Source organism: Andrena cerasifolii, chromosome 5 (genome assembly GCF_050908995.1).
Source record: "Andrena cerasifolii isolate SP2316 chromosome 5, iyAndCera1_principal, whole genome shotgun sequence".
Taxonomy (NCBI): Eukaryota; Metazoa; Arthropoda; class Insecta; order Hymenoptera; family Andrenidae; genus Andrena; species Andrena cerasifolii.
In genome coordinates, this window is record NC_135122.1 from 16,027,990 (window position 1) to 16,055,635 (window position 27,646).

General features: G+C 50.2%; 2 protein-coding genes and 1 long non-coding RNA gene across 8 annotated transcripts; 2 read left to right on the forward strand and 1 right to left on the reverse strand.

Annotated features, from left to right (window-relative positions):
- Positions 1-279: 279 nt before the first annotated feature.
- LOC143369094 (RING-box protein 2-like) lies at positions 280-27,404 on the forward strand. The gene is made up of 2 exons (XM_076812548.1): positions 280-647; positions 25,415-27,404. The coding sequence occupies exons 1-2, from the start codon at positions 494-496 to the stop codon at positions 25,594-25,596; spliced, it is 336 nt and encodes a 111-aa protein (XP_076668663.1). The 5' UTR covers positions 280-493; the 3' UTR covers positions 25,597-27,404.
- On the reverse strand, positions 992-16,943 carry Tret1 (trehalose transporter 1). 6 transcript variants are annotated; one of them, XR_013085338.1, is made up of 8 exons: positions 14,259-14,363; positions 8,566-9,030; positions 5,673-5,798; positions 4,554-4,677; positions 4,292-4,465; positions 3,829-4,208; positions 2,992-3,724; positions 992-2,961 (listed from the first exon to the last, which is right to left on the reverse strand). XR_013085338.1 is itself a non-coding variant. In XM_076812537.1 (7 exons), exons 1-7 carry the CDS (start codon positions 16,863-16,865, stop codon positions 3,143-3,145), a joined length of 1,923 nt encoding a protein of 640 aa, XP_076668652.1. In that variant the 5' UTR covers positions 16,866-16,943; the 3' UTR covers positions 992-3,142. The 6 variants fall into 6 exon arrangements, 5 of the variants coding, with proteins under 5 accessions (XP_076668652.1, XP_076668651.1, XP_076668655.1 ...); XM_076812537.1 differs by lacking the exon at positions 14,259-14,363 and adding an exon at positions 16,794-16,943 and having other exon boundaries at positions 992-3,724; XM_076812536.1 differs by having other exon boundaries at positions 992-3,724.
- On the forward strand, positions 19,284-23,383 carry LOC143369095 (uncharacterized). The gene is made up of 3 exons (XR_013085339.1): positions 19,284-20,250; positions 21,688-22,050; positions 22,806-23,383. It is a non-coding gene; the product is annotated as an uncharacterized LOC143369095 (long non-coding RNA).
- Positions 27,405-27,646: the final 242 nt, after the last annotated feature.

Here is a 27,646-nt window from a genome sequence, read left to right on the forward strand (position 1 = left end):
CTTGAACGTAATATCTAGTTTTAAATAGTACCGCTAATGGCGTTGCAATGTTGTTCAATTTAGAGACACTATAATATATTATTATTATTGAATTCCAAAGCGATGATATTGGACGTGACGCAAATGAAGTTGAATAAGGTTAAAGATCTCTGGAAGGTACCGGAGGGCTCTGGAGCTCGCGCTCGCGAGCCACTGAACCGCGTCGCGTGGGAAACATGGGACATTGGACAGTGACGTAGAGGCTGCTCCCCTCCACGGTTCCACGGTCGCGACTCGTGAATGTCGCGCGATTGGTCTGGATTGGTCGCGGTACCGTAACGTTTGAACGCGCGCGTTTAGCGAACGCGAGCAGCGCGCCCAAGTGCGCCTCGTACGAGCAAACCGCGAACTGGGGAAACCGCGAGGGGTAGTGCTGGCACCGCTGGCCGCTGTTTGTCTCGTTGCAAGGACCCTCCGTGTCAGTGTGCCGTACTTTCTAACCTAAAACGCCGAGATGGCTGAATCTGAGCAAGATTCCGGTGATCGCGGTGACAACGATAATATAAAGACGGACAAGATGTTTATCCTGAAGAAATGGAACGCCGTGGCCATGTGGAGCTGGGACGTAGAGTGTGACACCTGCGCGATTTGCCGAGTTCAAGTAATGGGTGAGTGCTCGCACATACATACGGTTCATAGATCACGGCATTGTTTGCGAACGGTTCGCACCGAAAGAAAGTGTCCTATCTTCGTTACCGGTGAACGTACGTGCGTTTCGCGCCGCGAATATTCTCAGAAAACGCCAGGAAAGCATCTGATAGTCAGAGAATCACGCATTGTAACAATCCATCGTGCCGTTTGATTTCGATGCGTGTGAATTGTGCATTGTGATTGGGAAACGCGAGAAAACAGTTGAGGCTACACTCGTTTACCGTTTATAGCGGTGGCGCGGGAATTCAAAGCGAAGATAAAAGGATGCTGAAGGAAGGAGAGAAATAGACACGAAAGCGGATCTTGTCAAACGTTATACATATTTCGGTGACTTATAGTTTACATAAAAACTGGACGCGTGTATTACGTTTTTGAAGATACTTTCATCGAATTTCGTAAAATTTAGTAAGCGCCTCACGCCCGAAGGAGGAGGGGGCAGGCGGTACAAATGTTTGTCAGATAAATAGAAAAGTATAATATAAAGGTAAAAATATAGAGTCGAACAACGGTACCGGTGGAAGAAACGGTAAGGTAAGGTGTTCAACAAGGGCGTGGGTACGAAACACATTTTTTCACGGGAACTTATTGCTCGCTGTATCGTTGGTTCGAGATCGTACGTTAAGTCGTACGGCAGGAATGTTTCGTGACGCTGTCTCGCCTGACCCTAGAGCAGAGATTCGAAATGCGTGACGTCGCGACGACAAACGTGCAGTTCTATAGATGGCGGAGCGACTACGCTATGCGCCTGTTCGCGATGGCGGAACGAAAAGGAAGAAAGACGAATAAATGGGGCGAAACAGATAGTGCTGCGCGTGCAATCGAAATTCGATTTCAGATATGGAAAATAGACGCGTCTAGTAACGCGTACACACCTCTACCGCGTTACAGACAGTATATACGTCATATACGATACACAGAAACTGGCGGAAACATAGCATCGGACATCCGTTAGAGGTCGATTGTGTTTCTCTTTACGGGCGTCGAGTTCGTTTCGTCGCTGGTTACAACAGTTTCGACGCTTTCGCGAGTTTCACGTTGGAAAAATAAACGCCTCTTGTTTCGATCTCTGGTTTCTTAACAATAAGGGTGATTCATAAATGCGTGTCAATACTTGAGAGGTAAATCTATACGCTAATACAAGTAAAATATCCTATACACCTTAGTTTATCGAGTTGTGGATGATTAAAGAAAACGTTCCCAAGTGCCAGCCTCGTGTCTCAACACGCGTCACTCCGCGCTCGCTCTAACGCACCAGGTTAAACGACCCCAGAAGTAAAAGTCTAAGCGGTTAGGGCACTTGGAAGATTTTCTTTAATCATCCTTAACTCGAAAGCCAAGGTGCGTAGGATATTTTACTTACATCGACATGCATTTACGAACGACCGTGCGTACCTTGCGATCTAATTCGTTGGCGGAAAGGCATCCGTTGGGACGACGGATTCGGCAATAATATCGGCATGCAGAAACTCGACGCCGACGGCCGGTATCCAAGGAGATACAAGCTAACTGTAAGTAGCATATAGTTGCCTGGCTCGTCGCGTTTCAAGCTTATTGTCGCGATAGCAACGGACCAGTCTCCATTGCTTTCGAGAATAGCGTTGTTTCTTTCTCTCTCGGCAATATATCGTGCACGTGTCGGTAGCGACCGGTGTACGCGCGCGCGATCGATTGCCGTTAGTACAGCGTGTCGCGCTCGCGTCTACGCACGCGTACATAAATTAAATAAATCGCACTTTGTCGTTAACCTACTCGTATACCTTTCGTAACAGTGCTAATTTGAGGTAGACCCTGTAGAACTATCAGATAACAAAAATAACAGCTATGTCGACATTTAATCAACGAGGCCTCCTCTTCGTTGATCTCTCATTCTATCGTAATCGATACACCATCGCCAGTGCCGTTCGGCTTTATCTTTACACACATGCAATCATTCGCGAGCGCGTCTCGTAAGTACAGGCAAGCCCAGCCTACCGGAGCGCTATACTTGACGCGTCGTATACATGGGTATATGCATATTCTCTCTCTCTCTCTCGCAAACGCACAACACCCACACACATTCACTCTGTCTCTCTCTCTCTACCTCCGTTTCCTCTTTCTCCCTTTATTCCTATGCTCTGCTGGTCGGTGCAGGTTTCCCAACGGTATTAGTGTTTCGAGATTCGACGCCGCCTTGAAGGAACGTTCGGGAGGAAGACGAGCAGAGGAAAGACCGATAGCGGTTAGACATCATTTCGAAGAGGAGAATCACATCCCGGGAAGACGGTCTGCCGTCTGTTTCGCGCGTGCGTGCATCCGCGGTACAAGGAACTATACGAACCGTTCGACGGATATCGGCCGTACGACGAATTGACAACGGGAACGCCAACGCCAACGGCGACGTCAACGAACGTCGACGCGATTTCCAAGTGATCGAACGGATTGATTGGCTAGCTATGAACGCCGGGAGCAACGGTTAACAGCCCATCGGCATCGGCTTCATGTTCGCGACCGCGCTCATTCTTCGCACGGGGCCGGTGAATCTCTTCTCGATCTCCTCTAGGGAGCGGCCGCGAGTCTCCGGCACGCAGGCGATCACGAACACGAAGCCGATCAGAACGATCGTGCCGAACAGCCAGAATGTTCCGTGGGCCCCGAGTATCGAGACGATGTCCTCGTAGGTTTTCGTCACAACGAACGTGCACGTCCAATTGAAAGCGGTGGCCACGCTGGCGGCCGAGCCGCGTATCTTCACCGGCAGAATCTCGCCCATCATCAGCCATGGAATAGGGCCGAACCCTAGCGAGAATCCGATCACGTAAACGATCAGGCTCATCAGAGGTATCCAACCGAACGCCGAGACGTCGGTGCCGCTGGCCTTCACGTAGAAGAACGAGCCGAAGGTGAACAGGGTTATGCACATCGAGACCGCGCTTATGTAGAGCAGCATCTTTCTGCCCAGCTTGTCGATCACAGCCGCCGCCACGAACGTGGAGATGAAGTTCACGATGCCCACGATTATGGTAGACACGTTCTCGTCGATGCTGCTCCCAGCGTCCTGAAAGCCAGCACAACGATATTATAACAACTAATCCGTCTGTTTCTTCCCTCTGCGCTTAGGTTCTCGTCCGGAGGAGCTTCGGGACGCGCGCAGGTAGCTACCTTGAAGATTTGCACGGTGTAGAATATGACCGCGTTGATCCCGGACAGCTGTTGGAAGAACATCAGACCGAGGGAGATGAGAAGCGGCTTCAGGTGACCCTTCTTGAACAGCTCCATAAAGGCACCCTGCGAGACGTTCCTCTCGCTCTCGGCGTGCAGCTTCTCGACGGTCGTCATTTCCTCGGTGATGTCGGTGCCCTTGCCGCGGAGCCACTGCAGAGCCTTGCGCGCTCTCTTCTTCTTCCCCTTGGATATGTACCACCTCGGAGTTTCCGGGATCGCGAACATCAGGACCATGAACGGTATAGGGAGGCAGGCTCCGAGCAGCGCTAGATTCCTCCAATCCAGGTACATGCCGGCTACGAAGCACAGCAGGATTCCTGGCGGCGACAGATTGCCCCGTGAGCGATTTAACAGCTCGCTTAGGATTCGGGTCGGGGCGTAGAGAAGCGAGGATGCTTACCCGTGTTACCAAAGGCCGTTGGTAATAGTCCAAGGGTGCCTCGCACCTCCGCCTGTATAGTCTCGCCTAGATAGACTGGCAGGGACAGCGAGGCGATACCGACGCAAAAGCCGCAGAGCGATCGTCCGACCAGTACCATCGCGACGTTCGTTGCCAGCGCGATGAACAGCCAGGCTGCAATCGAAACGCGGGGATGCGTGGTTAATTAGATCGTCCGACTCCAAGCGCGCCTGCCATTTCGGCCGTGAACGCGATATCCTACCTGCGATGAACGGCAAAGCCGTGGCCAGGATGGTGTTCCTTCTACCGAGGTATTCGATGCACGGGCCGCCAGCTATGCCCCCGAACAGCGCGCTCAGCGGCATGATCGAGCCTATCCACATGCCCTGAAAACCGACAAGTAGTCCGCGTCACGTTTGCAATGACGCTCCGATGCGGAACGCGAGGTACCGAGCCAGGCGTGCTGCTTAGGCACCAGGCATCCCATTACCCCGCGTTCGTCGCTCGCTAAAGCGCCGCGTCGGCTTGCGCGACCGCGGCCTTCGAATATAAATAAGCCCCCGGGAAGAATTAAGGAAATCAGTCGATGAAGGAAGGAAATCGTTAGCGATCTTTAAACGCGGGCGGGGAGTAATACGCGCGTGTGTTCCTCCCGCGCTGCGTTCCAGATAGACAGAGGCCAATCTGGCCGCGAAGGGGTAGGGGGCCGGGAGAAAGAGAGGAGAACGCGGAAGTGGCCATCGCCGTTGCGATTAAACCTCGATGCGTATCGTCGGCGAAGGTTGCGACAAAGTCGAGACGCGGCTTGTCAGCGGAACGACGCGATAGTACCGAGAGGAATAGTCAACGGCTCGGCGCAACCGACGGAGAGAGAGAAGGAGAGAGAGCCTAAAGAGCCAATCGGATCTCGCGGTCACAGCGAGGCTGGACGAACCAATGGCTGCTGGGTCCATCGAGCCCCTGGCCACGTTCACTACCGTTGACGCACTCGGGGTTAAAGTTTTAATCATCCATTGACCCGCTCGATGCCGAGGATTCACCGATCTACATTTTCACGCGGCGGCCGCAGCCTCGGTGTCCGATCCGATGTGTCCGATCTGTCCGCGCGAAGAGACGGATCGCGCGCTCCTCATTATCGCGGGGAAACCGCGCCGCTCGCGTAATCATGGAACGTTCGAAAACAAACGTGCTGCCTGGTCGGAGATGGGTCCGGCCTTGGCTGGCTCCTTGGATAGGAAGAGAATCACGTTCCTTCGCCTTCCGTTCGAACGTTCGAGATTGCGCGAGCCCCGCGGAGCACGTTCTGTTTGGGAAGAAATTGGTGGACGGAACGGCGAGGGAGGGCGTCGCCGAGCGGCGCTCTCTGCATTCTTCTACTTACAATTTCTTTCGTCACGTCGAAGGAGGACGTGGCGTTGTTCCGCATGGAGACCAAGCCTGGAGAGGTGAAGGAACTCGCGTAGCCAACCACCATGGAGCCCATCGACACCGATAGGGCGGCTAGCACCTGCGAATAGTCGAAGCGAACCGAGCGTTACACAATGAAGTATCGTAGCCCAGTGTGCTCGATCTTGGGACAGTTTGCCGGCGAGTGGCGCGGTCGAGAAACACCAGGTAACGCCACGGCGACGGGTGCTCGGCGTTGCGTGATTACACGGTAGAATCTTGACCGATATTCGACACGGAAGGTCGATCGGTGGTTAAGCGCAAGCAGCATGCTGGGCGGGACCAACGGAAAATTGACCGGAGGAGGGAAACGGTTCGGAAGTACGACGGTACACGTCGCTTCGCTTGACCTCCGGGCCTTTCCGATCAAGGAATACCGTAGAAGTTACACAGTGCGATCGTCGATACCTGAGTGAAGGTGCATTTAGCGACTGGCGTGTTGCCCGGTAGCTCGATGTTCACATGGGTATCTGCTCGCATAAGAATCTTCATGGTTGGTGGAGAGAGAGGCTGCCAAATTTATCGAACGGACGGAGCAATCGGGCGGAAAATGTTCGGCGACGCAACGACGCACACCGCCGGCCACGGGCGGATCCTCCTGGGATCGTCGCGGTAATTCCGCCTAGGCGGTTAAGCCGTTCGATCCCTTGCGAATGGCGAAGCGTTTGTCGGGTCGCGCGGCGCGCAACCAGCCAGCCGTTCGAGCACGCGCCGATCGATACCGATGCAATCTCGGCGGACCAAAGTGGATCACAGGCTAGATCGCAGCGGCGATCGCGGTGCTCTTTTGATCGTTACTACTCTTGCCGTTGTTCCACTGTTTAGCGACGTCGTTCCCGTATAATATTGACACGTTTATTGACACTCGTGGACCGACGGGTGGTTCTCCGCTTATATAGGGAACGATGCTGGGGGGCCGCGACTCTATCCCTTCCCTTCCCGCCGCGAGGATCCATCGTCCGCGAATCGGATGATTATACGTACGCGTATGTATGTGCACGAGCGTTTTGCGTATATGCGGTCCTACGCGTGAGCGTAACTCGTGCCATTCTTTCTTTCTTGCTCGACGCCGGCACGTGGCACTAATTTCGAGAGACGGGTGGACGGACAAAGAGCCGCAGAGGCAGAGATGTTGGCGGGCGGGGGGTAGGCGAGCGGAGCTGAAACGGGAGGTTGCACGTTGGCGGGAAAACGGGTGTACGTTGGAACCGCCAAGGTACGACGCCTCGTTTCGTTCGAGGGGACAAAATTCGTCGGCGCTTAATTGCAACGCGCTCATCGGGGATCTCGCGGAAGACGTCGTCGTCAACGTCCGATCTTACTCGCGACCTTCTTTCGCGTTGCGCAATCACCTGTGTCGGAACACGACTCGCTGCTCCTCTTTTCTTTTCGCGTGGCAGAAGAGAACCGGTCGCTGTTTGATGCGCGACCCGCCACCCGCGTTTCGGGCTTTCACGACTAGTCGCGGTGAAAGCAACAGCTCAAAGGGAGCTTATCGCGCGAAATCGTTGCTCGCCGCGACTGAGAAGAAAAAGAGACGTGGACGTTTCTCGGTCCTAGGTAGCCCCTGGCCAGGTCGCTTTCACCCGAGGATACCGAGGAATCCTGCGAAATACGTTTGCTCTTCGCGTGGCGCAATTATCGGTGCCTCCCGCTGCTCGCTTCGATTGCGCTCGTTCGCTTTCATCGTTCCAGACTATTAATTGTTTCATAGAGCTCGGGGACGTCGCGAGGATGAACGTTAGCGATATTACGTGAGAAGAAATTAAGTCGTTAGTTGTTATCAGAAGTGTGCAAGGTCGCTGTGTTTGGTACCCACATCGTGCATGCACGAGCGTATGCATGCACGCACGCATCCTTTGTTTTCCCTAATTGTTTCTTTCGACGGAACAACGACGAAACACGCGCGAAGATCAACGAGACGTGTTGCCCGCGCACCTCCGTTTGCAGCCATTCCTTCTCGCTCGCTCCACCGGGCCTACTGATTTATTCTCGTCGGCGACAGGTATGCATCACGAGCAGAAGCTCGCGACAGGAATGAGATCACTGGAAGCCGAGAACGGGTGCTTCGGCGTTTCGCGCTTGTCGAACAGAGAGCTAGCCGCGTGGTCCCATCCGACCGATTCGCCAGTCGCCTCCGCGACTTCACTCAACCGCGACAGCCAGAATCGGGAGTAGGGAGGCCTTAAAGGTTCTCGAATTTTTAGAGGGAAGAAAAGCTGCGCTGCTCCCTCGTCAGCAGCTTTCACAATAGCAGCATCTATGTCGACGGGTGGCTCGAGTCGCCGCTCGCGATGTTTATTCGCGTACGTCCGTTTGCGCAATAATAACTGCGAGAGTGACAGTGTGCAACGTGGATGTCGTAAAAGCGACACGAAGATCACAATCCACCCGAGTTTAGCTCGATCGAAGGGGGCGAGAGAGAGAGGCACGTGCGGCGGCATCCGACCCGACACCGCGACTTTACACTCTCGAGGGACGAGGAATCGTGGCCGAGCTTGCCCCGAGACTCGCGCGCGGCTACGTTGCTCCGTCTCGCGGTGAGATCGAATTCTATCAGCCGAGGCGGATCGAGAAATGGATCAAGGATGCCTCACCGTGCTACCACGTATCCTTGAGGCATCTACGCGAGTAGAAGCGAACAAGGTCTCCGCTGTTTTCTCGCGGGAACGACGCGACACCAGCGTGCCGAGACGTAGTTCCGTTACCGGTTCTCGTCCCTCGGATCGATAGCTAGAGTTTCCACCAGCCGAGCGGAGAGAGACGAGGGAACGCACCGACGAGAAATGAATAAAAAAAAAGAAACAGACCAACTGAACCAAAGTTACCTGAGAAGCGAAACGCATCACCGACGGCTTGACTTCCTTCGGGAACTGGAGCGAAGGTTTCCGAAGCCGCTCCATGCTGATCGCGTCCTTCGGCACCTTAACATCCTGGGAGCTCATGGTCGCCTTCGTATTTACAGAATACGGGGGTTCGCCGGCCAACAGCGGGTCCAGCTGCTTGTAATCGGGATCGAGGTTCTTGTCCAGAGGATCGTACATGCGACCCCCGTGCAGGGCCTGTTGCTGGTTCCTCAGGTTCTGGGCATAATAATGATTGGCCGACGCAGGGGCGATCGTGCCAGGGAAAGCCTTCTTCTCCGCGATCAGGGCGGTCTGGCTGTTGAACGGGCTCGCGTTCGTCGCGATTGTCGTGCTGGAGGAACAGTCGAGATTCGCGGCGGAACTGGTCGCCGATGATCTCGCCACAGAAGGCACCCTCGTGTAGTACTTTGGTAGAACGCTTCGTTCCTGAAAGCAAACCAACGTCTATCGTCAACAACATATCGCCTATCGCCGCTGCTACGTATATCTTCGCTTCGGAGGAGAAGCGCTTCCTTGCGTGCGCGGCATCCACGACCGCGGTCCCGACACACCCGACCGCGAACACCGCGGCAATCGCGACCTTCCAACCATTCGCTCGAAACAGAAGCGATCGATGACGGCTTTCTTCGCGAAATCCGGCAACAAGTGGAAGATAGCGTTCCCACTGATTGGCAACGGACTTGAACTGTTTGCCTCTGACCGCGATAAACGCGTAGGTATCGGCAGTTAAAGGAAGAAGACTGGTCGGCTAAAGAGCCGTAGTTATCCAACAGTCGCATATGTCCGTGGATCCACTGCGAGACAAACTTACGTGATAGGTGAACTTGCCGACGTCCGCGTACCGATCGCCTGTACAACCTACAACCTGGGAAGAGCGAACCTTCTCTACCCGACTTTTTCTTTACTTTAATACTCTGGAGAAGAACGAAGCTAATCTTTCGCTGGAACGACCGAACAAAGGATAAGTGCGCGGTGTAGGTACGCTTTCCGAAACGAACGCAGTGCGTCGGATGGCAATTGCCGTGGCCGCTCGCAAACCGATCGACTTCCTCAGGGGATGAAACTTCAAAGTTGGAGTATTTATACTAGATGTGTTTATCGAGAACCGTTCCGAGGGGAACGAAACCGGACGAAGGAAAGAGAAGGCGAAATACGGCGTTTATCGCGACGAACCAATGACGAAAAGCGACCAATCGGAATGAGAACAAACGAGCGTGATTCTTACTCGCCGATTAGATGACTTTTACCCCTGCGCTGCGTTGATAACCTCCGCTGAACTGTGTAACGAAACCGTGAGTTTCTTTTTGTTTGCAAACCTTCGCGCTCGTGGCTCCGGCTTGTTTCACGCGCACAGAGGCTGCCCCGGGGGACGAATAAGTCCCGTCCACCGAATTCTATGACCGCATAGGTATCGCCGCTCGCTAGCCGCTTAAGACCACGCCGCGCACTGTGCGCTGATTATGACATTAATGACCGTCCATCGGTTTCCGTTATAAATCGAAAACTGACCAAGACCGCGTCCTAACGCGTCAGCCTAGCATAGATTTGCAAATAATCATTCTCGCGCATTGCACTCGGATAATCGCAATTGTTTTTATGCGAACCTACGCCGCATCTCATTCTTTAGTGCCCAATTATAATTTATTAAGTATTCTCGACTTATACGGGGAAGTATCTCCTCTACTTCCTCGATGTTCGCCTCGCCTACCGCGATACGCTTCACCGGCCAATTTCGCGGAGCTTTCGAGCATTTAATTCCGCTCCTACTTAGGCGCCGTAATCGGTGTTCTGTATCGAATCGTTTGAATTAGCTGGAAACCTAAGTCGGTCGCCTTTACAATTGTTGAAACGATCACGTCACGCATCATGGGGTCGTCTATTTTCGTTTTTACGCGCGCTATCGTTTCTCCTTTGAACGGTACGAATGATAACGTCCTCCTAGATATCCGATTCACCTCGATATATTAACGTCACGTCAGTATCTTCGGTCGACGGGCATCATCCATCATATTGTATCATCGTCCCTGAGGGAGCAACGAGCGCGCTTCTTTTCGTGCGTCGCGCCTCTCCAAATCGAAACGATCCCGCCGCGCCAGGCCATCGAGTTTCGACTGTTTCGAGTATCGTAGGAGCGCGTCTCGATTTTTAACGGTGGCGCCATCTGGCGGGCGGGCGCCGTACCAGCGGAGTCTAAGCGGAACCGAGTCGAGTGGACTCGAGGTCAGCACGCGGCGGACCAGTGTTGCGCCTATTATTATTGCATGCAAGCCCAATTTTATCCGTCGAGTTTCATCGAGGTCCGTATCGTCCGACGAAGCGACGTCGTCTGTCTGGCCGCGATAAATGATCCATGATCCATGATCCATGACATTGCAGGCCTTTCAAATGCGCGTTCCTATCGATCAACAAGTTACGAGGCAATCAGCCGGAAGCTCCTTTAGGCAAGATGGCTGATCGAGCGCCACGGGTTCTCGGAAGCGGTTACTTTCTTCCTCACCGACCGACAAAACTGTCGCACAGAATTCCCTGGAATTGGTCAACCGCAGATGCATCGCGCGCAACTGTTCCCTCCTTTCCCTCATTTGCTCAGGGCTTAGAACTAGAGACCACGGTATGGTACGTGTAGTAAAAAGACACGTGTACACGTGTATTACATATATCCGTACCTCGATCCGTGTAGCTTTTAGTACACGGGTACCCGTGCACTATTTCACGTGTACTTAAATACACGTGTATCAACGTATTTGTGTATTTTGATCAGAATTGGGCATTAACTACGGGAGAATGGGCAATGGCGGTCACTTAAGCAATAAGTGTAATAAAACCGAGTGATGTTTTTCAATTTTAAGAATTATCGTCTAAAAAGAAGCTCGCTTATTACCAGTAGTGCCTTAATTTTTTGTATCGAAATAGGTAATCGATTAAATAAATCTTGTTAATTTTATAATTGCGTTATTAGTTACGATCTGAAAATTTGTGAAACCATACTTTCCGCATATTATTCTAGTAAATATATTTAAATACATTAATTCTTTTATGAATTTCGCAATCCCCCAGAGTTCTGGGATATCTATAGATATTAAAAATCAGACGAATCAAAATACGGATACGTTAATATACGTGTATTTATAAATACACGAGTATCTAAATTCACGTGTATTTAAATACACGTGAAATAGGGATCTCTACTTAGAACGCGTTTCACGTCTGATCGCATCCGCGGCAGCATGTCCTCGAGACTCAGCAGAGCTGGGCCCAATGGCTAATAGGAAGCAAAAGCACCGTGAGTCGCAGTTAGACTGGATGGTTGACAAAATTCGGCGAACGCGAATGGCGGTCGTCAGCTACGATTCGCTTGTCCAGAGAATTAATTGGCGCTGCGGCGCTACGTCCCAAATACAGTTCTGTCTCTCTATGTACGCGAGCGTCGGGGCCGGGCGCACGCAATTTCAGAGACGAGTAGCCTATTCGGCTTGCTTTGATTCCTCCTCGAGCGCTCGAGTGGTATGGGGCGACGCGCAGTTGTTTTTGCGTTCGGCTTCTTCGGGTTTTTCTTTGATATCCGATACTCAAATTCTGTCGCTCAGTCGAAGAAAATTAATCGATTCTCGGTATTTCGACTGTGCGGTGACTACAGAAGTAGCGGGGATAGCTTCGCGCGTATAGAGAATCTGAAAACGCGTGCAATTTGGAGACAACACTGTGCATACATAGAGGCGTCTCTTAGACAATTGAATCGGTAAGAAAATCGCACGGTCCGATACACCGGCAGAGAGATCGGACAGAGTTGCGAACGCGAGGCAACGAGCTTCCGCAGTCCGCCGCGTAGGAAAAAGCTCGAGGATAGATGTATGCATTACGCAAGCTTTCGTCCTTAATTCGCGACAACAATTCTGTTGTTCCGCTTGCAGAAACTGCGTCGCCCTCTGAGCGGGCCAGTCGAAGCGGCAGGGGGAGAGAGTGAGAGAGGAAGTTGTGCAATTGAATTCGAAATTCGCTTCTTGTTTCGAATATCTGATAAAAAAAAATATTGCAGCAGCAGACCTTGCGTCATTCATATCTGGCGGGAAAGGTGTGAAGCTACTTGTTACCGCGTTGAACAGAAAAATAAGCAGTTGGTAAACTCTGGCGGACACGCGGGTAAGGTGAACGTCCCAATTTCTGCTGATTTAATAGGTTACTCGTCATAAAGAAGGTGTACAAAAATTTGTTTGCCATAAAAATTTGCAGAGTAATTGATTAATTCTTAAATAATAAATCAACCAGTTCAAAAACTATTTAAGAAAGATATTTCAAGATTGTTAACTATTAGTAATTTCTAATTAAATATATAATACTCTAAATGTGCGTATTTCTGCTGATGAAAAATAGCGATGTATGTATTAACCCAAGCTCGTGCAACACTCGCGTAAATGTTTAAATAGTTTCGAATAATTTTGTTGCGACTATATTACAAACGTAACGCGTATAATAATAAGAAAAATGCTTAAAAATAAATAAAATTGGGACATTCACTTTAACTACCTAACTAGGTACTTCGGTACCTACGAATTCTGTGACGCGGTGAGCTGCGCGAGTTGGAGAGCAAGCAAAGGCCAGTAGCTCCGCAACGCATTCGCGATAAGCGCGAAATAAACATCGGTACACATAGGGAGGTGTTCTAAGCGGTTTTCAATGCCGATCGTCGCCACCGTGCGTTTTCAGTTGTGTCCCCTGATTGTTTAATCGAGCCGAGGAATCTCAGTCGGGTATGCACTATACAGCAGCGAGAGCGGCAAGGGGCAGTGGCCAGCGTTTGCCGTAGTTGAGGGCTTAACTACAGGGATGGTCGGCGATCGTTTCGCGCGTTGAAAATCGGCCGGAAGCGCGCGAAGCTAGCGACACGGCCATCCGTCTGGAAACGGAACGGAGAGAGTCAGGGTCGATCGGTTGCCACCAGGCCGTTGGTCTTATCCAAGTGATCTTGGCCCCGGCTGTGATTACGTCGGGCGATGACGCCGACGCCGGGCGCAAACATTTGCACGTGCGCCTATTTGGCCAGAATGGAATGTTGCGCGACGCTGTGTAAATCACAGTGTCGAAAGCTGCATCTAACCGGTATCTGTGGGGTATCAGGCCAGCGGCACGTCGATCCCACTGTTACCGAGCTGACGAACCAAACCGCCGAAAGCTTTTCACAGAAACGGGACTTGTCTCGTTGAGATTTTCAAACAACTCTCCCGAAATGACGAAGGACATCAAGCTGTGGCGACTACTAATCCAAAACGGACCAAAAGTTGAAAAGGAAGGGGGTGAGAGAAAGAGAGGAGAGTAAGAGAGTGAGAGAGAGAGAGAAAGGGAGAGTAAGAGAGAGAGAGAGAGAGAGAATGAGAGAGAGTGAGAATGAGAGAGAGTGAGAGAGAGTAAGAGAGAGGGAGAGGGGGAGGTTTCCTACGAGCGAGCAGAATTTCTTACACTCTGCCGATTTTACTATGTCGATCGATACGCCTGTCTCTCCACTACCTACTTGTTCGTGTATCGTCTACCGATCGGATCCCCTCGACGCCCATAGTGGCAGTGGCTGCCCTAGTATCTCGCGAACGAACGGGCGAATTATGCACGCTCCAAGCATTCCGAAACCAAGTTGCGCTAGACTTAGAGCAATAGTGACATACCAGCGGCGTAGAGACTCGTGGCTGACGAAGCATTTTAGCGCTGCGTCCGTGACAATTAACGTAGAGATAAGTCGACTGCAGTGCCCACATCTTGCTGGCCGAAATATATCATGCTACGTGAAGCGATCTAGCGGGGAGCGCCAGATAGTAATTGGCAATCTTGGGGTATCTAGGCTGTCATTACGCCGCGATATACGACACCTCCGCGGCGTTATCAATGCATTTAAGCCGCGCGCCGGCCCGGTACCGCGCCGGCGTCTTACCTATTCCCTCGGGTCTCTCTCCCCCTGTTTCTCGCCTGCTTGCGGCAGTGCGTGGCCCGCTCGGCCAAGGCAGCAACGGACTCTTTCCATCCGAAAAGTCTCCGTCGAGAGCGGCGAGCCTACTAGCTAACGAACGGAGGACCTCTCCTCGGAGAGTTTACTTCTCCGCGTATCGATCGCGCCCGCGAGTCGATTCCGTGATCTTTGGTTCGCGGGCGGCGCGGCGCGCTCGGGCCTTGATACGTGTTATCCGGAAGCTAAATAGAGCGAGAGAAGAGTATATATTTGCGTATCGGATAAACGAGAAATCTCGCCACGAGCAGATACTGCCGTTCCAGAAGAAGGGATTTCAGTTCGTACGCGTGCACGGGGGGCGTGTAGGGGGGGGCATCGGGGTGCAATTTATGAGAAACACCAGCGACTTGATCCGACTTGAACTTCCCCGTCCAATTCCGCGAGATCGAAAGAGCGATCCGTGCTCCGAGCAAAAGTTCCCCCGTACACGTGCTACGTAGATACTCAGCGCGGGGGAGTAGGTCCGAAGTACGCGACTGAATCACCTCGACGCGGATACACACTGCCCGCCGAGACGTCGTCGATGAATGTTGCAAACAAACAAGGCGAAAAAAGGGGGAAAAAAACGATGCAAAGAAACGGGGGAAAAAGTTGAAACGATCCCCGGAGGAGTTATCGCAAATGACGAGCGCGCTCGACGATTGAACAGTATGGTCGATTAAGCGAATGGTATGGACTATGGAAGCAGGTCCGAAATACACTTAGAAACTAATGAAAACGATTGAAAAACACCATTTATTGAATTTCTTCTGTTGCGTTACAAAATGATGCCACCTTTATATTCGGGACACATTGGCTGACGATACTGGTGAACGACAAGTCCTAAAAGACAATTCAAACTTCGAAATTATACATGGTTTCCGCGTCTTTCGAGTACGAAGCCGAACAGGCCTGGCGGCGACAGCAGACAGTCGAATGGAAAGCAGCGCGCGGCGTCCAAACGCACTTATCATCGGTCGATGATGTCTGCTGACTGCCGCGACAGGATGCGCGAGCATCGTTCTTACGAGGGGACGATACTTTACTGTACGAATAGTCTCGGGGAAGGCAGAGACGAGTGGCCGAAAGAAAAACAACAGTGCGGGTCGTGTACCTATCCAAAAGGGAAGAGGTCGCGGCGTCGTGGATACGTTCGTTTGAAACATCGAATACGTGCAGTGTTTTGGCCGCGCGTCTGCGCAGTCTATTCGCGACCGATTGATATCCCCGGAGAGACGGAAGACCCGCGTACTTACCGCGCAAAGATACCGACGCGGAGTCGCGAGGAACGCGCGCGCAAAAAAAAAGTACGCGTCGCGCACGAAAACGTATAAAAGCGAGCGAGCGAGCGAGCGATCGATCGTCCGGATCTCCCAACGACGGACGGGGCTAGCACGGCTTGACGTTCGAGCACCGTGGCTACATCTTACGGCATACGGTACATGCCCGTGAACCTCTGCCGACTTGGACGCGCGCGCGCGGCCGTTGCTCTTAGATATAGAACGCGAACGAATTTCCGTGCGAGCGAAGCGATAAACAACGCGACGCGACCGACGAGAGACGCGCGAGCGCAGGAAGGGTTCTCCAGGCGAACGAATTATTTAGGTGCGGAAAAAAGGTTAGAGAGATGAGAGAAATAGGCGAAATTAAAGTGTCTGAGATTCCGAGGAGGGAAAGAAGAAATAATTATATAAACGAGAAGACGGCCGTCGCTGTCGCCAAGTTGTAACGTCGTGTCGGGTGGAATTTGTTGAAAATGTGGAGAACGGGCAGGTACGGAGAGAATCGACGAGGGACGGTGACATCGGGCATTGGAAATATAGGGGAAAGTTGGACACCCGAAGCTGGAACCATGGACCATAGGAGAGGCAGGTGATCCGATGTCGGTAGAGGTGAAGGTAGAGGCAAACGTATAGCGGCAGAGCGGACAGCGATGTGGATCGTGGACATCGACGCCGGCGCCGGCGCCGGCAACAGCACGCACGGTGGAACTTTCCAGAAACGGTGGAGGGGGAAAAAGAGCGAGACAGTGAGAGCACGGAATCCTAGAAAGAGATGCGGCAGGGAGCGGGGAGGGGGGAAGGGGGGAAAGAGGGAAAGGAGACGAGTGGTGGGCACGGTAGGCGAAAATGAGCTGACGGAGAACAGCTGGTTCGTTGATTATGACCGACCGCGGGGCCGAATGCGCGTTACGCGAAAGATACTCAGTGCAGCTTACCTTCGTTCTCGAAAGGGGCACTAGGCACAGGGGCCATGGCTGCATCATCTGTCTTCTCTGAGAGTTGGCCATTTCGCCGGTGCACCTCGGAACGGCGGAGCCCTGTCAGCTGTTCTGTTGCCGAGTAGCGTCGTCAAATCCGCTTCGGAAGAGCTTCGGACCAGACGTCCACCTCCGAGAATCACCAATTCTCTTTCCGATCGCTTCTTTTCCCCTTCTCTGTGGTTCGCTCGCGCGTTCTCGTCGCGAGATCCAACACCCTTCGCGCTCTGTCTTTTCGTCGACGGTTTGCTTCGGCCTCGCGCTCGCTGTGCTTTCGAGATACGTGACACGCGTGCCTCCGTATTTACGTGCAATAGCCAGAGTGTCAGCGGTCGAAACTTTTCCCCCCTCGATGTCACTGTGACGTTCAGATTTTCTTCGTACAGCTGGGCTACTTAGCTAATTAGGCGTAAGTAGCGATTTGTTCTTCTCCTCCTCCTCTGTTGCTCGCTCTTTTGCTCTCTCTCTCTCTCTCACTCCGTATGCACCACCCTCGCGAGACTACACAGGGAATGGTTAAAGCGTAAGTGGATGCCGCGTGGACGATTCGGCGTGTTTCGAAGCTAGTAAATCGAATCCACCACCGCTGGTAACAGGACCAGCGACATAACCACGGGCCTGCCCTGCGCTCTCCTACTTTTCTGTATCTGCTAAGTTGTGCGGTGCAGTGCGGTGGTGCAGTGCCGGATTTTCTGTTCTCTGCTCCCCTGGCTGTCCGCTCGCGCGGTTCTCGATCACGTCACTGCTTCTGCCACAACTTTTGCACCTGCTACTAGTTCACCTCGCCCCGTCAATTGCCGTTTATCGCACTCGCTACTTTAAGCCGTCCCTCTTACGACTTGACTTGCTTCCAGGACGACTAGGTAGGCCGTTTTGCGCCGCTATATTTAGAAGGTTCGCCGCTTCGTAAGTGCGCTGCCAGTTATCGGTCGGAATGTCGATTTTCGGCTGCCCCGGCACGTGAGATCCCTCTCTTCCTCTCCTATGCACACCGGCAGAACTCGAGCCTTTACTTGCCGCCGCCGGCTTCTAAACTTTTCTTATTGCTCGCGCCGCTGCCACTGCCTGTGTTTACCATAGGCCGTTCAAATCTGTATGAATGGAATACGCTTTTACGTGTGTTTTGGAACTTTGCTAATCAGATCGGGGGGTTTGTCTCTTTTATATAGAGGCCCGTGCAGTCGCAAGCGCCGCCTCCTCTGCTGGGGCGCGAGTTGCTGGTGGGGACACGCGCGCTGACCCGGCACCCCTTCGCCCCCCGCCCCTGCCCCCACTACACCCCTTCCCCCCCCGCGCAGCGCAACGCAACGCTACGGAATCGCGCGCTGCGCCTCTCGGCTCCGCGCCATGCCACACGTTGCTTTCAGGCTCCCCAAGGAAATTTAGCGGAAATTGATAACATAACGCCGCGCATCAAGTAACGTGCACATCTACCACTTACTTACTTGCTACGCAGACTTCCGAAACCAGCGAATCCTGCGGACCTTTGGTTTTCCTACGCATAAGTACATACATATTTCTTTTTCTACTACACACTGCAACTGCCCCCCCCCCCCCCCGCATTCCCCCCATTGCTACTTAGGTGACGCGATCGGAAATGGATCCCGGTTTTCGCACGGTTGGTTCCTGCTAGCCACCACGAGGATGCGGCGCCAAATATCCTTCGGGCTTCTTACGGAAGGTTCCAGTCGTTCGACCTCGTTCGGTCGCGACCGCGTGCAGTCGCTCTCGATCCTGTCTACGCGTACAAGCGTCCCGTATTTCTGCCGCTTTCTCGTCCCGTCTCGGCTCGTCTCCTCTCACATGTCTGTTTCTTTTTCTCCTGGCTTCAAATGCTCGTCGAATCCTTTGGCTCGTGGCCAATCCACTCATTCGTCGGGGGTAGTTTCGTTTTCCTTAGGAATGATCTTTGGACAAGAATAATGGCGCCACGAGTGGAAAAAGTACACAGTCTCTCCCGTTAATACCCGTGAGACAGTAATGCATGCCGCGGTGATACCGAATTCTCCTTTTTCGCTTTTCTTCGCTACACCCTAGCTGCGCGTGAATCGGCAACGTCCATCGACGAATACACGATGTAACGAGAAAGAAAAAGATCGCACGAAATAACCGGTTTTGTTTGCATCACGTGCGTTTTTATCAGATGCTTCGCTTGTTTACTTTTTTTTTCTCTCTTGTATTCGCTCGCCGTGGCGAGTTAGTTAATAGATCGCTGTTGTTTCCCGCTATGCCGTGCGTAACGGCTTTGTCTCTAAATTGAGGAGAACGAAGTGGATCCCGGAGCGTGGAAAGCCTGAGCCGAGCCGCGTGTCGTTCGTCGCGCTCGGCGCGATTTCGTTCGAGGAATCCGTATCGCATTGCTGATTCTGGGTACGATACCTACTCGTAACTCTTTACCCATCGCGAACCGACTCGTCCCCGCTGTTCATTCGGGGATTGCGCCACGCTGATTCGGAGCGTGCAGATCGAGGAGAATTCTCCGCGATGCTTCCGATTGATGAGCTCCGCGATCCGAACCGTTTCCCGTCTTTGCGTCGCGATCTTGAACTTTACATTGACGCGCAAATCACCTTCCAAGGTGTCCTTCTAATGCAAATACAGATTTTTCTAATGCGCGCCGCGACTTCGCATCATGGTAAACATCGTTAAACATGTTTGTATTTCGTAGCTTTTAGTCTCCTCCGTACGGATCGCGTTTGAAGTAGGCGTAGTATGTGCTAGGTAGTAAATATTAATGCTGCGGCATGAAATTGCAACGCGGCTCGATAGCTGTGGGTTGCGCAGATTTGCGAGCCGGTCGAAATAGAGTAGCGTGGCGTACGTTTCGAGCTGTAGACGCGGTACGGGGAAACAATTCGCCGGATTTATTTTTACTCTACGGAGAGGAGGTAGGTAAATGTTATCGCGGCAGAGTATAGACGAACTTGACATCTAACGCCGCGGTCGCGATAAAATATCGAGCGTGCGCGTGTAAAATTCCTGCGTCTGGTCCGGGCAAGCGAACGCGCGCGTAAGCACTATTGAGCAGGCATCGTCGCGGTTGCGGTAGCCGAGGATTTCCATGGTGAGCTTGATTTGAACGGTGCCTACCAGGGTACCTACAGGACAAAACTGACAACGGTGGCCGATGGCGGCGACGCGACGGCTTGTTCGCGGGCCTCGGATCGTTCGTCTTCGTCCTCCCTGCTTCTCCAGCGGTCAAAGTTGCTCGGCAATTGTCGCGCGCTGTTACATCACGGAACACGGTCAACTCGTTGATCGATAAAGGTCAATCGATCAAACGAATCTTCAGCAACAATAAAGGAAAAATACCTGCATCTTCGGGTCGATAAAATTCCGATGAATGAAGAGACAAGGCGATACATAACGGGACGATACAGTTGTCGAAGCGATGATTCGTTTCGGTTCGGTCGGTGTGGCAGCGGAGCTGGGTTTCCCGAACTCTTCCTGCAATGGAACACTGCGCAAACCCGGAAATTTTAATGGAACACTCAGCTTATTTTTTAGGTTGGGTAATTCCTACTAGTAAATTAAAAAAAAATGTTATTGGTGCACATTATTTATTTGGTAATTATTTTTAAATATAAAACTATAGTGTAATATAAACATAAAAATATGAATAAATAAAGCACTTAACACTAGAACAACCAACGTTTGACGTACCGGAGGGGTCAAACTGACTTGTTTTTTTTTAAATTAACAAGTCACTTAAGAAAAGACATTGCATTTTATTGCGTTTTTATATATTTTCCTATTTTATGAGCGAAAATTGAATATAAATTGTATAATAATAATATAATAACGATAGTAATTTTGAAAATAATTACGCATAAAATTCAAAGACATTTTTTACAAGCTACAATTATTTTAGCACAAATATTCTTCGTTTTATTATTAGTACAATATGCTATTTGACACCGTTTACGTTTCATCGCATTATGTGTATGGTGGAAGAATGAAAAAATTGAGAAAACATAATACGTGTATATTATGGCAGTTTTTATACAACGTGTATATATGAAAATATACTTAGTTTTTTAAAAATGTATTTGAACTATACGAAAATAATACGAGAAACTTCTGAAACTAAAAATTTACCTGCGAATATCAAAACTATATTACAGAATTAATTATTTACATATCTTACAAGGAGAGTATTTTAAGTGTCCGCCTCCGATCATTTTGATTTTTGGATATGTTATAGAGGACCGAAAAATAAGAAATACGTGTTTTTTTATTTTTCCCCGTTTTCATATTTGGGGGGTGAAAACTGCGTTCAAAGTTAGGGTTGAAAAATCATTTTTGTGGATTTTTGAAAATCTGGTGAGTCAGTCATATTTCGCATTCAAAGACACAAAATTCGTCCATTGACACTATTCCCCTATCTCTAATAGTTCTCGAGATATTCCACAAAAATGATTTTTCAACCCTAACTTTGAACGCAGTTTTCAACACAAATATTGACACAGTGCAATAATGTTTTTGTCATTAAATAGTCTGTCAAATTTTACAAAATCGATCATCAAGCAGTCGAAATTCCCAATACTGCCAATAACAGGTGACAACTAACCCGATTAGACTGCTTTAATTTTCGCCACCAGATTGCGTAGCGGAAACAAGAAAATGCCAATAGGTATCCAAACACTATACTTCTTTCTGTACTTACTACACTTGACCCGTTTTTAGTAAACTAGCTCTTCATTTTCCTCCAAAAATGACCCCCTCAGAACGTTTGCCAACCTGGGCCTTTTCTCTCAAATCCGCCACCGCTGGTGTTAATGACTTCGATGAAAACCTTTCCAAATTGTCGCGGAACACCTATTCAGGTTCAGCGGAACAGAGTTTAGGAAAGCCTCCAGTAGAGCATACGAAAACGGACCGCGAACCGATCAGTCGATCACCGATCATATAAATTGCAAATCCCCCGGATGATTTCGTAACGCGAGCTGACGCGTTAAGGAGTAAACGCCGGAGAATTATAGTAACGCGTAGTATCTACCTCTGCAGCGAGAAATACTGGAGAATTAAATTAAAGATTCGTTCGAGTGGCTCTGTACGGGCGACGGGTTTGAAAATGTGTCGCACGCAAACATGTTGTCGACTGCCGAGGCACGATGGCGCGCAATTTAATAGCGTGCATGAACATTGAACGGCGCGGCGCGCTACTGTCATAAGTATGTTCGCATCAGCAACGCAAGCGGTGTGTATATGCACAGTGACTCGCATTAATATTCGGACACTTTTTAAAATCGCATAACTTTTTTAGAATTGGTCCAAACGACTTGAGTTTTTTTCAGAAGCTAGAAGGACTAGTTTGCTAACTGACGCGTTTCGCCGTTTTGAAAAAAAATGTATTTGGTTGGAATAGCGAAAATAATAGTAAAGGTCGATTTTTAAACTTTTTTTTGTGAGCTTGTAATGAAAATTCAAAAAAACCCGATCGCGAAAATTCCCGAAATCAGCGATCCTCGACCTTATTCTGCGATCTTTAAACGTTTGTAGCAACGTTAACCGATTTTGAAGAAATTTTAGGCACGTATAAAACTTACTGCAATCTACAAACGATTTTTTTTAATTTTAATTTTAATTTTTTTAATTAAAAAAAATCGTTTGTAGATTGCAGTAAGTTTTATACGTGCCTAAAATTTCTTCAAAATCGGTTAACGTTGCTCCGAGCTACAAACGTTTAAAGATCGCAGAATAAGGTCGAGGATCGCTGATTTCGGGAATTTTCGCGATCGGGTTTTTTTGAATTTTCATTACAAGCTCGCAAAAAAAAGTTTAAAAATCCACCTTTACTATTCTTTTCGCTATTCCAACCAAATACATTTTTTTTCAAAACCACGAAACGCGTCAGTTAGCAAACTAATCCTTCTAGCTTCTGAAAAAAACTCAAGTCGTTTGGACCAATTCTACCAAAGTTACGCGATTTTAAAAAAGTGTCCGAACATTAATGCGAGCCACTGTAAGTAGATACGTAAATATGTCGGAGAAGCCGCTTAGGACGAACGCGACGGATCGACCCGCCTGGAATCTTCTTCGCGTTCCTATCCTCGCATCGTCGCAAGTTTCATTTCGGATTCGCCTGCGCCGGCATCGCCGATGAACGAACAAGTGGCCTGGGCGAGCGGCACGTGTCTTGTCGATCGAGCGACCGATCGATTCGCTGTAAAGGATCGGGGCTAAACATCGATGGAGCCTGCGCAAGTATATATGTACTCGCGTACATGGAACGATCAGGGCGATTGATACTGATCGGCTGACCCGCGGTCTGTACTATGGATTAAGCGCGTACCTCGATAGCTATCGCAATTTCATCACCGTTCACGCGATACTCTGCTTTCCGGACCATAAAATCGACGTGTGCCTTATCACAAATGCACGATAGCTCCGTTCTATAAATTAGTTTCTGCCAAGCTGCAACTCGGCGCCATTAATCGCTGGCGTGCACGCTTCTATTTCTAGTCGCAAGCTCGTCGATAAATCTCACCCTCGATAAGGCTATCTCTAGTCGATTCAAAACGGTAGCCGCCAGTCCAAGTAAATCCGGGGAAGAAGGTCGCGGGCGCGCAAACAGCGGGCATAGTTGGCCCGCTCTTACTGGATCCCACCGGAATCCTAGGTCAGTTTTTTTCCCGCGAGGGGGGGGGGGCCTATTGTTGCGAGTAGAAGCGGGGAATGAGGGGAAAAAGGAGCGGTTCGGAACGGACAGCCGCGAGCCGGTTGCACGAGCAGTCACGTAGTAAGAAGGAACACGTGCACGTTTCTCGTCCCGATAAGATCCAGTATCTATCGCGTGGACGTCGACGGCTCGATCGTGAAAGATAATTGGCCCGATGCCCTGCCCGCTTAAACCTTGGGGGCACGACTGACACGCTTGCCCCGATCCCCCGGTGCGGGTCAACGAGAAGCAACCCTTGAGAACGATAGACGGCCAACCAATTCATTGGCTAACCGCCGCGTCTCCGCAGCTCTACCTACACGGACCTATGCCTAAGTAGTTGTGTGGTGAATCGCGTGGACGATTGATTCGCAGGCCACGTTCGGGTGTCGCACGTCGGTTTCTCTCTCGTTTGCCCTCCCTCGTGCGCGGTGTCACTTTCGACGAATAGGCAGATTTCCGCCTGCGGTACCTACCTAATGCGCGTATATAGCTCGCTTCTTTACCGTTGGCGGAGCGACATTCCGACCGGACAGCTTACGCTTCGTCTCTATTTCTTATCTCTACTGTTTCGACTAATATGTGTACCCGCGTGTATCGAGGGGGTATTCTGGTCTGACGAGGCGTTTTCGCAGCGGTATTTCGGATTTTTTTTACAAACAACACATCGATTTTATTACTATTCAGTTTGTTGCTACGTGCTTATTGATATTTAAACTGTCTTTAAAAAAATTGTTAATAGAGAAATGTGAAAATTAAATGCAGTTGACTGCTTTAAGGAAAATCGTGAGAAAAAAAACATGGGGCCACGATTAGGCTCGTTCTGGTGATCAGAAACAAGAAATGTAAAGAGATTGTTTATTTGTACGCCTTTGGATACCGTCCCTACCAGAATGATATAAAAATATTGAAAATTAAGCAAATGGCGGCGGTTTGAGAGTTAAGTTTCGATTTTCGCACATTTCTTTCAACTTTAACGGTCTGTGGAAGTTGAAGAACAAAATATTTTATCGTAATTCTGGTAGGGACGATAGCCACACGTGTGCTGATAATATATGCAAAAGTTGGACTGATTTGGTCCAGTCGATCTTGAGACATCATGACCCCCGATTCGAAGAGCATGGTTTCGAGGAAATCGAAAGCACTCCTGTAGGTGTGTCTGCAGATTAATTCCGCTGAACACTGGGTCTCTTTGTAACCAAATGGTCGATTTTTGTGTTCTAAAAGGCACAAAAATGCACAACCCCCTTCAGAAAGAACAGTCCGCTTTGCTAAAATAGGTACACTTGTCTTTGTTTACTTTCTTTTCGTTGTTTTCTGCTTGTGTTTTGCAATAAAGACGTTTAATACTAATACTAATACTAATACCAATGCCAATACCAATACCAATACCAATACCAATACCAATACCAATACCAATACCAATACCAATACCAATACCAATACCAATACTAATAATAATAAAAATAACTTGCAAGAACAAAATTGTTGTGCGTCGCCAGCCCCGCTGAGTGAGCGCGCCGTACGGCCGTACCTATACCTACCTATTCTGCACCCTGTAACTCTGCAAATAGTAGTAGTACTAGTTTATTGTTTCCTCTTAAAAAAGATTTACAATATATACACGTAGAGTGCTGCATTCCACTGCATATTGATATTTTACATTAATTTATTTCTATTCTCCTGTTATACCATGCCATACACAATTTTTTCTTACCATATCTTTTCTACTTAAACTCTGCAAATATTACGAACTCGAAAAAATCCCTTTGCGCACGTATTACCCACGTAACGTACCAGTAGAAAATGCAACAAAAAAAAATCAATTTTTCTGACCCGTCGGACCAGAATAACCCCCTTAAGCGACGGGCGCCAAGTGAACACTCTCTTTATCGTTTGAATGCTTTTGAATTTGCAGACGCGTGTCTCCGTTGCCAAGCGGAAAGCAAGAAGGACTTTTACGGCCGACAAGACTGCGTGGTGGTCTGGGGAGAGTGCAATCATTCGTTTCACTACTGCTGCATGTCTCTTTGGGTGAAGCAGAACAATCGTTGCCCGCTGTGCCAGCAAGAGTGGTCCATTCAGCGGATGGGCAAATAACGCCACGAAAAAAACTTCCTTTTATCTACCTTTGCTCCGACCATTCCTCCAGCGGTTCGTCTTTACCTAACAGTGTTCCCGTCTCCATACGTTCCCGGCCCATAGGTAGGTACGCTCTTCCTTCTCGCAATTAATTCCTCTCGCCTCCGCTTTTACTACCTTTACTACATACCCAGGGTATACCTTCTCCTCCATCACTTAGAATTCCGCCCTACGATCAGATGTCCGCTCGGAAGCCGAATCGTTATTCAGAGGGAACTTTGCTCCCAGAACAGCTACGTGCATATGCTCTTTCCCGGCCAGCATAACGCGTCGCGCCACCTTCGGCTATCGTGCTAACTGTAAGACGATCTTATCTCGGAGGATTGTCCGGTTTTAATCGTCACGGCCGAAACAAAATAAATGTGCCGTAATCTCTTAGCGCAAAGTGCATCGTTTGCAGCCGCGTTATCGTGCGATGCATTATCGGCGTCTCTAATGGATTTCGACAGAAGAAGGTTCAACGTTCACGAACCGCGCCTCTTGTTGTTAAGCGAGCCGGTATTTCACCGCGCCGTCACCGACCGCTTCTTTCCGTTGCGTTTCGCGTGTTCTCGAACCTTTGCGTCATCCGGACGGGTCGCTCGAATGCAACGACGCTGAAAAGCCCCCACCGAAATTCTACGAAATCCATGTTCAACCTTCCAAAAATCCTCCGGCTCTCGGATCACACCAATCTGCGAGTGGAGGAGGGCTTGGAGGGTCGATCGATCAGCAGGAGGCAATACGAGGGTTTTTATCTACGATTCGTTCGGTGCGATACGATACACAGAGCGGGCGGGCGGGCACGTAATCTTTATCCGAATGTTCGAAGGTCGTTCCTCACTTCCCCTCGCCCCGCTCTCCCCTCTCTCGTCTGCCGTGCCTCCCATTCCTGTCTTGTTTCTTCCCCTTCTTCCCCTCGCTCCTCAAGCAGACAGGCCGTTTTTCTTGGTTGCCCGACGTTACGTGTCGCGTCACGAGCTCGGAGGCTCGACCGGAGGCTCGTCCAATGAAATCGTAGAAGGGCGAAGCAGCCGACTGTATCTTTAACCTCGCAGTCCCACCACCTCTTGCGTTCTCTTTCTGTCCTTGTCTACTCTCTCCTTTTTCGGGCACCACGTAGAAACCCGTCCCTCCTCCCCCCCCCCCCCCACCACGAGCCTCTGTTGTCTCGTCGCCGCGTCGGTCTTCCTTCTTCCTATTTTTTTGGACTTTGTCTCTAAGCCCCGCACTCGCTCGACTGTTACGCTCTCAGCCAAGCCTTCGCCGGAATTAACGGACTTCAACCGAATTTAAAGCACGCCTTCAATTTCGATCGCGTCGGCTTTAGATCTGAACCGTTGATCGATCGATCGAACGTACTGAAATTTCCGATCTGGTTACCCACCACGGATCTCAGTGTTTCTGCAGCGAAGTTATTAAGCACGCGCCGGCCAAGCGATATCCTTTTTGCACGAAGCACCGTCGAGCAACGCTCGGAGAATGTATGTGTAGTTATTTACCATAAAAGTTAGCTTATTCGTTACTCGAGGAGGATCGCGTGATTGACAGAAACGCATTTCGTTGACTGCAATCAGCTCCAACGTTCGAGTTGCACGCGGGAGATAAGGAAAGAGCGTTCTGTGACGAAGCACGAAACGGTCTCCGTGCGCAGCTGGAAATTTTCCGCCTCCGGTAAAGAGAGGCTGAAACGTTTTAGCGTGTATGTATTCCTGTCGTTAGGCGATCGAGGCGAAGAAGTGGGAGCCGCCGTAAGATAAGATTAAATAAAACATCTTGAAAAGTAACACGCATCTTGGAGAGTTATTTCCGCAACCCCATCGTTATTATTCTCGACGAATGACGCGTTTCTCCATGTGACTCGACGAATCGTAGGTATACCAATAAAAATAACTGTTAAGCATCGCGGCGCGGAATGACGCAACGGCACGACGAGGCACGCAAATTCGTTCGTCACGCTTCTGCTGAAAGGCGGACGCGCCGCGCGCCACGAGTCGAGGTCAATTCGAGTCGAGCCTCCACGCAAGCC